Source organism: Parasteatoda tepidariorum, chromosome 10 (genome assembly GCF_043381705.1).
Source record: "Parasteatoda tepidariorum isolate YZ-2023 chromosome 10, CAS_Ptep_4.0, whole genome shotgun sequence".
In the NCBI taxonomy this organism is placed as follows: domain Eukaryota; kingdom Metazoa; phylum Arthropoda; class Arachnida; order Araneae; family Theridiidae; genus Parasteatoda; species Parasteatoda tepidariorum.
Window position 1 is genome coordinate 29,681,246 of NC_092213.1, and position 16,193 is coordinate 29,697,438.

Here is a 16,193-nt window from a genome sequence, read left to right on the forward strand (position 1 = left end):
AGCTATAACTTTTTATATATGCTTTTTAATAATTTTAAGATTAATTTGTTTTTTGAAACTATAAAGTTAAAATGCATATATTTATCTAAATATTTGAAAAAAGGGACAAGTAACTGATACTCTTTATAATTATACATAATTTTAATTTCACTTTCTATTAATCGTATTATAAAAACATTGAAGACCATTAAATATTTATTCCAGTTTAATTTTATTACAGGTAAAAGTCAGATTGAAATTTTAGTGTTTACTTATACAATACTATTTAATAAATAAAAATATTTTCACAGTAAAATTTATGAGCACTAAATGAAAAAACCCAATTTTCCCCGGGTTTTTTCAAATAAAACCCAATTTTCCCCGGGTTTTTTCAATAAAACCCAGGCGGGTTGGGTTTTTTCAAAAATCCCCGGGTTTTTTCAAACCCTGATTTTAATATATATATTCAGCTCTTTTTTGAGGTATGGAGTTGAGCCTAAAAAATGCTTTAGGGCTTTAATTAATTGATATTTAAGTTCTTAAGTCAAATGCGTTATATTTCTTATCAATTCACATTTCTGCCATTAAAAATAGAATGGGACTAGTGTGGCCATGTCCATACTTGCCGCACCACATGTCGACACTAACCCTACAAGGACATGTGTTTGTTTATGCATAATGCTAATTAACTGAAACTTTACAAAGCAATAATTAAAATCAAAATAGATAGAAAACAGTATCATTTATAAAATAAATTATCAAATATTTTATTTTCAGAAGTTCTAATAATATAATAATTTAATAACGAGAAAATTTTTACCTTAAAAAACTTTCTTTTACAAATTTCTTTCAAAATATTCTCAGTGTGATTATGATTATGCAATCGCACATTAATGTTGCTAACCTATATCTCATTGAGGAAATTAGACTGATAAATAAAAAAATTATTCAAGATGTCCATGCTATCACCATATCACCACTAACCCCTCTTCCCCATTTTGAAATATATCCAATTAAGTAAAAAGTGTTACCTGTTAATAAAGTTTGGATTATCGCTACATTGTTCTAAGCCCTTCATATTTATTATGAACAGAATAAAAATTTAACACCTTAATAACTTGTAATTTAAATTTTGTATTTTACATACTAAGATGTACTCTTAATGATTCCAATGACTGACCTTAAGTATAATAAAATATTTGTATTGATGATCAAGGTTGGGGTTTTGGACGTCCTAAACTAGTTTTGGACAGGACACGTGGGTTTTTGTCCTGAACCGTCGTTAAGTGTCCAAAACCTTGAACATTGGTAAAAGGTAAAAATTCTATATGTGTAACCATTGTACACATAGTAATTACATATATTAATAAATATTTGATGTTCTTTATACAATTTGCTTTAACTTATGAAGGAAAATAATATAATATACAGTAGAGCGCCGATTATCCGAACTATGTCCGAATTTGTTTTTTTGTTTTTGTTTTAATGTTTAGAATACTTTTTAACTTATCTGCAGTTTTTCTAAATTTAGAAGAATAAATAATATCGACTACAGCTGACGACCATATTTAATTTACAACCTTTTTTAGCAGTTTTCTTATAGTATCCATGCATACATGTATTGTTATACAGTTAAACCTACATACCCCTTTAGCCCTCTTCAACTGAAAATTATCATCCAAAAATGCGAGCTTCATTTTGACTGTCTACAATGGTTGGAATGCGGAAAGATTTTATGAATAGATAAGTGCTAAAGTTCTATAATTGGTGAATGGGTAGTTGTCACTTATGATTAATGATTAGTGATTACAGTGCCTGGAATCTTAAATTTTGGAATAAAATTCTTAACAGAAAAGCAAAAACTGAAGTTTCTGAACCAGTAGATCTTCTGGATGAAAAGATGCCAGGTTATACAGCAGAAGAAATAGAAGACCGGTGTCGAGACACTGAAAATGACCCAGAATTTCACATTTTAAATAATGCTGATGCTGAAATTTTGAATGAAATTCGAAACTCTACAGACAAAAGGGAAGAAGTAGGTGATCAAGTTTAAGATAGTGAACCTTCTCATGTAAAAGCATGCAATTCATTAGATATTGCAATAAATTGGATAGACAGTCAAAATGATGTTGATCCAGTTCAGTTGGTTTATTTAGAAAGAATAAGGGATATGGCTGCTCAAAAAAGAGCATCTTCTTTGAAACAAAAGTCTTAGCTGGATTTCTTTTGCAATGAAAAATAAAGAAAAATGTGGTAAAATCAGTATTTGACAGAAAAATTATAAAAGGCTGAAATATGATAAAAATAATTCAAAATGAAAAAAAAAGTGAAATAAGTAAATAAACAAAACAAAAATTTTTAAAAATTGGAAGAATTTTTTTTTTTAACACGCTAGAGCTATTTCAGATAGTACTGCCAGTACTAAACCTGGAAAAAGTGTGAAGGGAAGTTAGTGCATAAATAATGATCATTTAAACTAGATTTTAAAGAACTTTCCAATTATCCAAACCACGTTCGGTCCCGAGCAGTTTGGATAATCGGAGCTCTACTGTAATAGGAATAGATTTATAACTTGTGAAACTCCACAATTCATTGAACAACAAAAGTGAATACCTTTAAATATGAATAAATATACTTTTAATACTGATAAATTGTGTTTTTTGCTTAAGGATAAATATTACAATATTGAAAGTAATAATAAACTTTTTTAATAAAAGAAAAATCTTTCTTTCATTTTGTTTGTTATTCAAAAACTAACTTTTTATTTTTTACAAATTTTTTTTTAAATTGTGACATAATTTGAGTAAAAGGGTTTTGGACAGGATGGTTTAAACTGTGGATTAATTCATTCTGTCCTAAACCTTACCAGCTTTGCTGATGATATTTTAAGATACATAATCAGATTTTAAAATGTACTTTCTCTGAATAAATGTACCTTTTTTTGTTGTTGAGGGATTTGGATTCGTAACTCTCAAAATATGAGGATAGTGATAATCTGGAAAATATGATTGCAAATTTGATGAAATATAATTCTAAATTTGATTAGAAAATATGGTACTTGAATTTTAGAATGCATTCGATCAAAAGTTAAAGTGTTCCATATTTTATTTATTTTGTGCTCTGTTCATTTTGTGTGCATACACACTATTTAGAACCACTTATTCTCTCTTTGTTATCTTTTTGCTTAAATAGGCTTAGTTTAAAATTTTTATAAAATCTTCCGTTTAATTTTTAAGGGGAAGATTTAAAGTAAAATAATTAATTATGAAAGAAAATTTATTAACAAACATTTTTTATTAAGTTAAGCAAAAAGGTTTTTTTTTCTTCTTCTCTGAATCAGGCTTTTAATCAAATAAAATTGGAAAAAAAACTTTTAATTGAAAATTAATGTTTGACCTAGGTGTGAAAATAAAATTTTAAGAGTGATAATGTCAACTCCTCAAATTATCTGATATTTTACATTTAAATTAAAGTGAGATCACTATATTTTTAAAAAATTGTATATTTTATAATAATTTTCTTTTTACAGGTTAAAGTGTCCCTATTGTCCAGTGGAGCAAAACCCTTCAGAGGCAAAGTTGATTCATTTCTAATAAAAACTATGTTCTAAATAATTTTATACACGGAAGCTGTCACCATTCTCCTTTTAATGTGATTGTTGAGTTCCTTATTTTAGAATTCTCTTGATGTCATAATTCAAGTGATTCTTGGCTTACAAAACTGTGCAATTTTGGCTTTGAACTTTTCTCAATATTAAATATTTTTTTAATTCTTTAAATAAAAGAAAAGAGCTCATGGCTAGTTTTATTATACAGAAAATTGTAGTTTCTTTTGAACGATATAAAAATAAATAATTCATCTTTTTTTTTTTTAAATAAATTTTAAATCTCAGGAAAAACTCTAAACTTAAGGAAGTTGTAAAATTTTGTTTTGAAACAGTAGTAAAGAAAATACATGTGCTTAGATTTGACCAGTTTTTGTGTTCATGTCATATTTATCTGAATAAAATCTGGTATTTCGTAAAACTGTGTGTATTTATGACAAAAAATTAAAAATGTGTACACAGACTTTTTTTTTCTTCTTCTTCGTATTTTATAAGCTAGATTACCATACAAGACTAGCTATAATTTAACCTAGATATCAGCACGTGTATTTTTAATTTTTTTTTAAGTTTAACTGAGTAATAAGATTTGTATGAAGTTCTATGTTTGAAGTATGTTCTAATAAGATATTTTCCATCAATTGTATTAAAATACTCTTTGCATCTCTAGCTTTAGGTATATTATATTTTTCGCAAACTTTTATTTTGATGTTTGACAAAGTGTGCATCTATAATGTTTTCTCTTATCCTCATTTCATAAAATGCTCATCGTTTTTTTTTAATTTATTGAGTATCTTTATAAAATATAATTAATTTATAAAATTTTTGTATTTCACCTTATTTAAATTCATTTTGTCTAAAATAATCAAAATATTTGGAAAACTTTATTTACTTTGGATTTAAAGCATGCTCTGTTGTCAAATCACTCGTTTGGTGTAAACCATATACTTAATAAAGAAAAAAAATAATAATTTATGTTAATAATCTTATTAATTCCAAAATTTTTTTTTCATGAAATAACCATGCACATTAAATGCGAGTCTTTTTATGTAAGTTTTTATATAATTAAAGAGCGCAGTGGAAAAAATATGTTAAGTACTAATTTTGATAAAATAAGTTTTAAAAAATGTAGCAACCTCTGGATGTGATTTAGAAAACAAATTTTTCCCCTAAACGCCACCTTATTATGACATGGTAGATTAAATGAATGTTCTGCATTAAGAACAGACACTACCATTCAATACATTTTATTGTATAAATATACTTACAAAATTTCCCTTAACATATATAAGAGTTTTTTGTATATTTTCTCTATCAAAATTTGGTTTAGAAATTATTCCCCCTCCCCACTAAAAATGGCTTTATTTCATGACTTGACTGACTGAATGTTCTATTTTTTTACCGAACTGTACCATAAAAAGTTTGACTGTCCTTTCTTAAGCGTTTAAATTATATTCATTCTTTGTAGAGAAAAAAAATTAAGTAAAAATCTATAGTAGTATCATGAATTCTATTTGTTGAAAATGACAATCTTCATGGATAATCTTATATAAATGTATGAAAAGTGTATAGATCTTTCTCAGCAATAAAACTGGGAGAAATTTCACATGATTACTTTATGAAAATATTTTTTTTATGTATTCTTATATTCTAGAATGATATAAATCTTGTGAGATAATTGGAGTTTTTGTTGCAAAAAGGAAATAATTTGGCTTTTTCTAGTTATATTCACCATTTATTCTTTAAAAAAAATGAACTCTACTGTAAGTCTTGCTCATCTGTGACATAGTAGTATGTTGCTTTTTCTCTTTTAATCTTCTACATTTGTTTCCTTAATATGGTTGAAACAATGGAATGAAATTCACTTTATTTTCATTCTTGACAAGAAAACGATATGTTCTTAACGGAAACGATATGTTCGTTGCATTTAAAAATAAAAAAAAGTTATCCTTTGGATGCAAAACTGTAATCCGTGTTATATAAGCTGCTAGTATATTATTTTTAAAAAAAACTTATGTTATGGAATATGTTAACATCACCCTAATTATATCTTTATTCACATTTTTTAATCAATATTTTTTTTCTTCATAACATATTAACGATAACTTAAACCATTTCTAAGAATTTTTTTTAAAACTTAAAATAAAAAAGCATAAAATAAACTTCACATCTCAGTAATTAATGCATTTATATCATCTAATAATGCATCTTTTTGTGCTGCCTTCTGGTGATAAGAGAGAGAACCACCACCAGGAGTAAGGTGAATATATCTTATAATAAAACAAAGGAAAGCCTTTTATGGGTTTCTTGTACTATATTATTCAAAATGAACAATAGCTCCCAATATTATAAGTTTCTTATATTTAAATAAAACTAAGTAAAATAGAAATTCTAGTTTTATGAAAAGATAAAATTTGGAGCTATCTTCTTGCAGCCAATCCTTCAATTTTCTTTAGTTATAATAATTCTAAGAACTATGGTGTTGTAAAGTTTTAAAAATTTATTTATATTTCTATGAGATTTCTATTTTTTAACCCCTTAACGATCGGTTAATTCTATAAAAAAACGATCATAAAAGTGCCTATTTTTTTNCCTTCAATTTTCTTTAGTTATAATAATTCTAAGAACTATGGTGTTGTAAAGTTTTAAAAATTTATTTATATTTCTATGAGATTTCTATTTTTTAACCCCTTAACAATCGGTTAATTTTCAAAAAAACCGGTCATAAAAGTGCCTATTTTTTTGGCTTTTGTATTTGTATTACTTATTTGATTAGTGCTGCAACTAGTTTAAAATAAACTAACTATCTACAATTACCTTAAAAATATTCTGGTACTACCATCAGGTGTGTAAAATGGGAAATAAAATGTTTTCCGGTCAAAAGAAATGAATTAGTTTTATTATTATTGACGCGTTACTACTGAACACTCCAGCCCGTCAATATCACGTGAGCGAGAAATAGCGGGCGAAAACTCACCCCGTCATTTTCATTGGAGCGAGAAGGAAGGGGTTAAAGGAGATGTTTAGTTATAAAAACCTACTCATACCATTTATATCTATATAATTAAACAATTTTTTAAAAAATAAATATAAATACTGAGTGAGAGAGCTTGTTCAATCCAAAATATTTGCATAGTAAAAAAGTATATTAAACAATTGAAATTGTCTTAACTCCTACAGGGTTGGAATGTTTTTTACGTGTTACTGTTTTCACGGTCATTTTAAAAACCCAAATATTTAGTGACTTAGTATTTTAATTTTATTTCTACATATTAAAATAAAAAGTGAAGTGTATCTTAGAACATTAAAATTAGAAAAAAAATTATAAAAGGTATTTGACNAAAAAAAAAAAAAAAAAAAAAAAAAAAAAAAAAAAAAAAAATGACTTACGATAATTAATAAAATATAATGTATTTTCACAGCTATGTATCCAAAAGTGTGCGAAACTAATCACTTGATATCTCATCCTTTGACACAATGACATAGATTATTAAAAATGCCATTTTGTATACAATTGCGATTTGCGTTAATGAGAATTTTCAATTAAATCAAAGTTTATAAATGAGATAAAATAGCCGAGGTTCTTCAAATAGTTTACCTTTAGTTGTAAATTTTTGGATAAATATTTCAAGATCTATTCAAATATCCATGTATATATAAAAAATATAGATGTTGAATGGTTATCAATAGCAAAGCAAAATTTGTATGGAACATAAATTTTTAAAACATGTTTTTAATATTTTATATGTGCAAAGTTTTGATTATTAGTTTTGTCTCCAATCAAAATACAGTATCAAGTATCACAACTTTTAATAATTTATATTTGATTGTTTATTAAAATAATTGTAAAATTCTATACATAATTGCTAATTGTAAAGAAGATTTTGTCAAAAAATTCGTCTGCTGTACCATATCATAAAAAGCAAAATTTTGAGAAAAAAAAAAATTTATGGTACTTTTTTTTTTAGTCAAAAAGAGGCGTTTGACGTCATGAACACAATCCTACCTAAATCATATATTTCAATTTAAATATGATTTATTCCTTAATAATGGATTGAGCTTGTTTCTCTGTAGCAAATTTTATTAGTAATTTTTTATTATTCCATAACACTGTGTTATTGAAGGATTATTCAAAGTGCTTTATCTCCAATTAACTTTTTTATTTTCTTTCTTTCAAATATATATAGACATATTTGTTTATAGTTAAGTTGCCAGTGTACACAATTTAGCCAATCTGTGGAATCTAAAGTCCTGTGGTCAGTTGCTGAGCAGTACCATGGGTACAGAGATCTGGAAAAAATGCCCTTCCTCTTCAGATCTGTGTCAAAAATGTGGAAGTGGCTTCACAAATGAGTGATGCTGCCATTTACCTGGGAGATTTTGAGCTAAGACCTACTTTCACCCTTGGGGTGCTCTCTTATCAAATGAAAGGCACGCCTTCCTAGCATAATTCGCTGACCAATGGCTGGTGTGCCTTGTTTGTCTAAGTGTCATAAGAAACAACAGTTCCTCATGCAAGATACTACTAGTTGACTGCAACCTTTAAAACTCGCAGACTCGGTTAAATTTCAAATAATGTCTAGAATCTTAAATATTACAGCTATTCTAAATTATTGTTTTATTTTGCATTTCTATAGTTGCTATGTGAAATATGGTTGCTTTATCATTTCTTCTATTAATTAAATTCTTGAATTCTGTCTAATCCAAATTATAATAAGCTAAATTCAATTTATCTAAGAGGTAATTGTTGAAATAATTACTCACCAATCACAGATCGAAAGATCGATTATAAAAATACCGAAACTAGATAATGGGGCTTATTAAAACACAGTTCAATATTGATAATAGTATTACTATAAACATCAATGAGCTAAAGCAGTCATTTAGCATTGATAAAATGTGTCTAACAGTATTGATACTCTGTTTCAATAGTGATACTTTGTTTTGGTGGTATTGTTACTTTTTCTTTAATATTATGTCACAACATGTGATAGAAGAGATTTCTTTAATATTATGTCACAACATGTAATTTTCGATCTCATGTACATATGAGATAAAGTTTTTGGTAAAGCGTTTATATAAAATTATAAAGTTTAATTATCTTAATTCATGAAAAGGTGGGCATTTCTTTTTATGAGTAAAATAAAATAATTTATTTTATGTGTTTTTTAAACTACTAATTATGTCAAAAAAACTATAATTTTTATGAATATCTTATTATTTTAAAAAAATTTATAAAGCGTCTAGTAAGTACTGATGAAGAAATAATTTTATATTTTTTAATATAATAACACCTTATTTTTTTTTGAATTTGAAACTTTTTAACTGCTAATTAGTTGTAGCATAATTATGTTGGAGTATATGTCATGTGAGGGATAGTTTTTATTGTAACTAAATCTATGTAGAATTGTATTATGTCTTCATTTTATTTTCGTGTATAGCTACATTTTATGAAAGTGGATTATAACTATGTGACTTATATAAAATATATTTGTTTTGGTAAAATGCTATTGTAAGTTGTAAATAAATATCGTTTCCTTTTATCATATTTTCATTAGTCTTAAATACTTACACTTTGTGCTAAAGATAAAAAATAATTCCATTTTTATTAAAACGATTATTTGGTATTTTCAATACAGTAGTCGCCGACCGGTCTGTGTAGGGGGCAGGGAACTGTTCTTGCATCAGAAAGATCCTGGGTTCCAATCCCGGGCAAAGGCATGGATGTTTCTTTCTCTCTCTGTGTGTTCTATGTCCTTTCTACTATGTGTGTGAATGGCGTGACAGAAGTCGAATTCCTGGCCATAGATGGCGCCTCTGAAAAACAGGAACAAACGCATCCCCACTGCCTAAACAGGCATACGACAAAAATAAAAAATACAATAGACCTAGTCTCACTAACTATACGACCTGCAGTGGACTGATCGTAAAGACACGGTTCCCAGTAGAACACTGATGTAAAGCATCACTGACTGTGGTCAGTAAGAGGGTGGGTGACCACTTTGATCAGCCTGCATAGGGACTGAGGGTCCTTGTTAAACTGTTCTACTGTAAAGTGCTCGACTTCGCGCGCAGGTCGTCGGGCTACCAAAGCAGGGGAGCCGCAATTCTGATCCATCTCCTCTGCAGATGTTCAAAATTGCGATGGTGCGTTTTCTGATCATCCTCAAGGATGTTTCCCAGGCCGTCGCCAATAGCCTATTGTGCAGCTCTAGTGCGACGTAAATAAAATACCCACCTCACTAACTATATGTATATAAATCATGCAAAAATTTTTTTGTTAAGACCGTTTTCAATGTAAACAGCTGTCAAGTCGGTGTGGTGGATTTATACCACGGCTTGAGCTGGTATTTGATTCTTTGTGCTTAAGGCTGAACATTTGATTGAGCTGTAATTTCTGCAATCGTGTCTTGGTGGTTTAGAATTTATTGTTATGTCTCGGTGGTTGAGTGGTGGTGACCACTGAACCACTATCTAACTTCCGATCTAGATTTTGAGAGTGTAGTGCTCGCCTACATTTGTATTTTTTTTATATAGATAATCATCAAGGGTGAATCCAAGAACGTTGTAAACAACCCATTAGTTTAGCTCTAGTGTAACATTGACAAAGAAACCAAAATAAAGAGTCTACACTATTCTTTGTATTTACATGGGATCAGTACTCTGAAGATAGTTGACAATGCAGGAAGCAACTAGCTAAGATGGTTGCAAAACTACTAAATTTGTGGTCCTCGACAGAAAAGTTCATGCCCGGAATGTATTCTGCGTTTACAGCAAGTAGCATACAAAAAGTTAATTGAATAAAGACTGCATTTTATATACGAACCGAGGTTATTGTTTTATACCGATGAGCACTGAGATAATCAATGCCACTTATTCGTTTTTTTCCTTTGAACAACAGCTTTTACTGTGGTACTCCTAGACTAGTGATCGTATTTTGACTAGCAATCAAAGCTACGTGTTTCTTGATTGTCTCAGGTGTGAGCGACGAATGAATTACAGAATTTACAATTGCTAAAACAAATCAGCACAGGTTTAAAAATAAGCAGTTGGCAAAATTAATCAACCATACCAACTATCCCACGTCTTGGTTTCTTTATTTTATTTATTTATTGGTACATATACATGCTGGCTTGTGTGCTCAATTACATAAGTAGGGCTTAGAAGCCTTTGTCAGGTAGAAAGACAGATAGTAAAATTTAAAGAAGAACAGCACGATGATACATCCAGGGTTAGGGCGGGAGTCAAACCCGCTACAGAGCTTTAGGAAGTCAGCTGCATTTCTATTTTTTTCAGTCTCGCCAGCAAAACCCCGAGGAAAGTTAATGTGTAACAGCTGCATGTATCTTTAGTCGCGCTCTGATCAACACCTCCTAGAAAAGAGCAGGCCTCCTCAGCACGGGTTACCATAAATATCCTTTAGTAGTCCAAACATAATGACATCTTTCTTATTTTTCATCTACTGCGCCGTCACATCGGACTACTAAATTGATCTGTGCTGAGGCCTTCCTACTTCTAGGAGGTGTTGCTCTGATCCGAACTCTTTCTCACGACCCATAGACAGCTAAAAGGGTGAAAATTGACGCGTTTAGTTCGGTCTTAGTTACGATTCCAGCCTATAAATGATATAAAAAGTATTCTGCTATTGTCTAGTAAACGATTCAAGCCTATTAATAATGTAAAAAGTATTCTGTCCTAGTCTAGTTAACGATTCCAGCCTATTAATAACATATGAAGGAGTGGCGATGGCTATCTCCTATCCGTAAGGTGACCCGACTTTCTCAAATCTTGAGACCAGTCTTCGAAATTTAATTATCCTCAAAATCTTTCTAACTCTTTGAAACATCTTTAATGTTCTTTAGTTTTAGCATATGTCTTCGAAAACTTCTCATACTTTTATAAGCGAGGAAATATATATATATATATATATAACAGAAATGTGCATGTTTTTTAAAGTTTTCAGTGAAAACAAGTAAAAACGCACTAGATATCAATTTTATAAAACAAAATATCTATACAGATATGAAATAATATTTTTCATAAATAAATGGGTGTCCTCAAATCACATAATTTTTTGATGACAGTCCACGAATTACGGTTTAGAAATCAGGTCACCTTATCTGTCCGCCAAATATCCTGAAGAGTGGTACAGGGTTCGAATTCCATCGCTGTCCCTGTTGTACAAATATCTTTGTGCTGCCCTTCTCTAAATTGTGTTATCTATTCTCCAATTTGGCAAGTCCTTCGGTGCTCCTACTTTGTAATGAGCACGCTAGCAGGCATGTGTATTTATACCAATAAATAAAAGTATAAAGATAGGAAAGGACCTGTTTAGCCGTGCGGTAACACCCGCTAAACGGTCTGTAGCGAAGAGGTAACGGATTCGAATCGTGCCGTAAACCTGGATGTATCTTCGTGCTGTCCTTTTCTGAATCATACTATCTGTCATTCTACATGACAAAGGGTCCCGCAGTGGACTGATGGTTAAGAAACGGTTCCCAGCAGATCACCGAAATCAAGCATCACTGGCTGCGGTCAGTGTGCGGGTGGGTGACCACTTGGATCAGTCTGCGTAGGAACCGAGGTTGAGCGGTATTGGTCCTCGATAAACTGTTCTACTGTAAAGTGCTTTACTTCGCGTGCAGTTCGTCGGGCTAGCGAAGCGGGGGTGCCATCCTCTCTGCAGAGGACGAAAATTGTGATGGCATGTCTTCGGATCATCCTCAGGGATGTTTCCCAAACTGTCGCCAATAGCCCATTGTGCAGCTCTAGTGCGACGTAAATGAACAACAACTACATGACAAAGGCTTATCAGACGTACTTATGTAATTGAGTACACAAGCTTGTATGAATGCGTTCCAATAAATAAAGAACATAGCTAGCAGCTTATGACTAATTTATCTCGTTACTTTATTTAAAGATTGCTATGTGTAAGTATATTTATATTTCATAGTCAAATATCTGTTCTATGTATTTCTAATACATTTCTCTTATAAAAGTTTTTTTTCCAATCGTATGTAAAAATGTTTATTTATAACTAGCAAAAATCTGAAAATTTAAAATACGTCTTTCATAATTGTAATATAATAAATCATATAATACCGACTAAATGACACCGTTTTTTCAAATATTGCCTTTTCTTAATCATATAAACAAGATGAAATTTTAAAATAATATAAATTTTTTATGCAACACTAATTTTGATATTATTATTACTGCATAATATGATGTTTGTTTAATCAATAAAAGTTCAATTTTACTTGATATCTATCTATATTGACATAATTAAATTTTATAAATCGAGCTTATATATTGTATAAATAAATATGCTATTGATTTTTATTATTAACTAACTTAAAAAAAGCCACGTTTTTTTAATTTGATTTTTTAGTTTTAATACAAAGTTTTTGTTCAATTTCTAAAAAGGTTTTTTTTTTTCCGCACATTTTCTTAAAACTAATCTAACGATATACTACTATTATGATGTATCATTATTCTGCCTTGTAATTAAAAAAATCAACGTGACTGACAAAAAATTCAAATTTGAGACTTTTATGTATTTTACATTTTTGTATGACAAGCTATTTATTGTTAAAAAGACTAATAATAAAAAAAAAAAAANAAAAAAAAAAAAAAAAAAAAAAAAAAAAAATTGAAATTCTATTTCAGAATTGAGCAGTCGAAAGAAAATAGTTAGCAAGCCATTTTTTTCAAAATCTATCGTAAGGCAGTTTTTTTTTCTTTTTTTTTCAAATGCATGGGAAGGATCCGCGATGGCTTAGAGGATAGAGCTTTCGGCTCCCTATGTTGTGATCCATGTTCGAATTCTAGCGGTGGCTGGAGGATACGAATTCTGCTTCTGGCTCGCTCCAACCACAGTGCTGACGTAAAATATCCTCAGTGGTAGACCAGGGATCTGTCCAGACATTTTGTGAAAGGTCCGGTTTTTGTGAAATAGTGAAAAAATAATTCACATTCTTTCAACCAGGGTCCTGCTTTTATGAACTTGTGCAAACTCGGTGGCTGAGAGGTAGCGCTTCGCGCTGTCGTGCCACAGGTCCCTGGTTCGATCCTACANAGTGGGTCGATAAATGAGTACCAAGCATGCTTGGAACTAAACACTGGGGATTCCGCGTTCGGCTGACCACCTGACCGGAACATCTGCTCCTGCACCCCAGAGCCCAAGGTCAAGAACACTGAGTTGGACACAGTAGGCCTTGGCCCTCAATGGCTGTCGCGCCGCTGAGTTTAGTTTAGTTTAGCAAATAGGGTCCGGTTATTGCAAAAAACTTTTTCAAGGAGTTTTTAAATTGTAAATAGTTACAAGATTATGCTCAGCACTGTAAAATTATAATAAAAAAATTAAATTTTCAAAAATAAACAGCAATTGCTGCTTTTAAATTACAGATGCAACATACAAGTATTTGGTATTTAGCCTATACTGCAGAAAGCAGAGTATTCATTTCGGGACGAATATTGGAAGAATCGTCTGCCGAAGACAAAACTTAAGTCGTTTTTATCCATCTTTCTTATTTTCTGCCCAGGGAAGGGTTTATTCAATTAACAAAACAATAATGAAGATAAACAAATTTGTAAAGGGTCCGATTAAAAGAAAAGTCATTTTGTGAAGGGTCCGTTTTTAAGTTAAAATATTTTCTGAAGGGTCCGTTTTTATGAAAAGATATTTTGTGAAGGGTCCGTTAACGGACCCAAATTTCTTCTAAACAGACCCCTGTAGACGAATCCTGGGTTAGAAAAGAATCTTGTTGACTCCGAGCTAACAGTTGGAGATTTTCGTGTTTTTTCAAATTCAGAAGAGGGGGGGGTGGCATTTAAAGGATGAAAACTTATTATAGAACATGGGGTCGAAAGCTACATTGAGGGAAGGGAGAATCACGAACAAGCCATGCAACTAGATTTGGTTTTCGAACTTGTTTGGTTCAAATTATAGCTGCGCAGTCAATAGACGCGATGAAAATGCTCCCGTGTCCGAGCGTTAATAAGAATAATGTACGGTACCTTTATTTACGTCAAACTAAAGCTGCATATTGAGCTATTGGCGACGGTCTTGGAAACATCCCCGAGGATGATCCGGAGAAAACATACATACGTCACGGCCTGTTTTACAGGGAGTACACATAACACACCATCCGTACATCGTAATTTTGATCTAAACCAGAGCACGATCAATCTCAGATCCAGTATACCTAGAGGTATATGATTTTTTTAGGAACTTGGAGGACTTTGTGACTCTGACAGATTTAGTGTGCTCCAGTCACCATTTTGTACATGGTGATCGAACTCATGGCCTCTCAGACATGAACCCAACGATAAGAATAATGTATTAGCACTAATATTTAAACTAGCTATTACGAAAAATAGTTAATTTATCCGTTTTGCCGCTCCTTCAAATGAGAATGTATACTCACGAAACATAGATGTTATTTTAATGGAAGCGAGTATATAATTTTCAATATACTTAATTTCTTAGAGAAAATAAAGAAAAAACATTAAACAGTTAACAAAATTGCGAATATTTAATAATTTCCTAGCACTTCTAAAATTAATTATTCGCTGTCGAGAATGGCATAAAAAGTTAAAGGTAAATCGAAGAAATTTGTAAATAATGCTTAACTGATTCTTGTAAAGATGAATAAATATTTATCTATTAATAACTCCTCATATGTAATTTCTCAATAAAAATGAACTTGCATAACAAGAAATTTGAACTCACCATAGATAAGAGAGTTTTTTAAAAAACAATTTTTCAAAACCATTGTGAACGTGGATGTAAATTTAGTTCTCCAGCAAAGTTGGTCTCCTAAAAGTGTAGAATTAGTGACTATATTTTGACAGTAGTTTGTAGTTACTACATTTAAAAAAAAGGAGTTTGTAGCTGTCGTTTTCTACATTTGTAATAAAGTAGTTGTAGTTTACTACAAAAATAATTTAGTTTTTCCGACCACTGCTAATAATTATAAAAATTTCTTTCAGAACTGGCTTGGGAAAGCAGATAGAACCACGCCATCATAGCAAATAGTACATGCTGTTACGTGTATTAATTAATGCAAAAAATAACGTGAACAATAACGAAAATCGGGTGTACTCTGTGCTGCGTAGACAAAAGCAAAAAACAACGCGAATAAAACACAAATAAAGTACAAAAATGGACATGCTATAGTTTTGGTTCTCTAAACAAGAACCTTCCTCTGTGTATAAACACCAAATAGCAGTAGATAAATAAAACTTGTTCCTTTGTCCTTATTGGTTGCACTTGTCATCTCTTTACTCATCTGCTGTTATTTGGTGTTTAGACGCTTGGGAAGGTTCTTATTTAGAGAACCAAAACTATAGTATGTCCATTTTTGTATTTTATTCGCGTTGTTCTTTGCTTTTGTCTTCGCAGCACAAAGTATACTCTATTTATGTTTTGGATGTATCAATTACTTCTTTTTTGACAGGCTAAAGGCATTTATGAAAACCAGTTATTATAAAACAGTCTTTATCGCCAGTTTCCAAATGGTGTTTCGCGGAACCTTAGGATTCCGTTGAAGAATAAAAGTGGTTCCGAAGGAAAATCTTTTTTTTGTTTTTTTAACCAGTAACTGTGTTG

At 30.6% G+C, this 16,193-nt stretch overlaps 1 protein-coding gene across 3 annotated transcripts in view; it reads left to right on the forward strand.

The window, feature by feature from the left end:
* The window catches only part of LOC107446883 (required for meiotic nuclear division 5 protein souji), a 22,602-nt gene extending 16,763 nt beyond the window's left edge, over positions 1 to 5,839 (forward strand). For all 3 annotated transcript variants that reach the window (XM_016061660.3, XM_016061659.3, XM_043042042.2), the window contains exon 9: positions 3,509 to 5,839. In XM_016061660.3, coding sequence (XP_015917146.1) covers positions 3,509 to 3,572 — 64 coding nt within the window. In that variant the 3' untranslated portion in view covers positions 3,573 to 5,839. The remainder of the gene's footprint in view (positions 1 to 3,508) is intronic.
* The last annotated feature ends 10,354 nt before the right edge of the window (positions 5,840 to 16,193 follow it).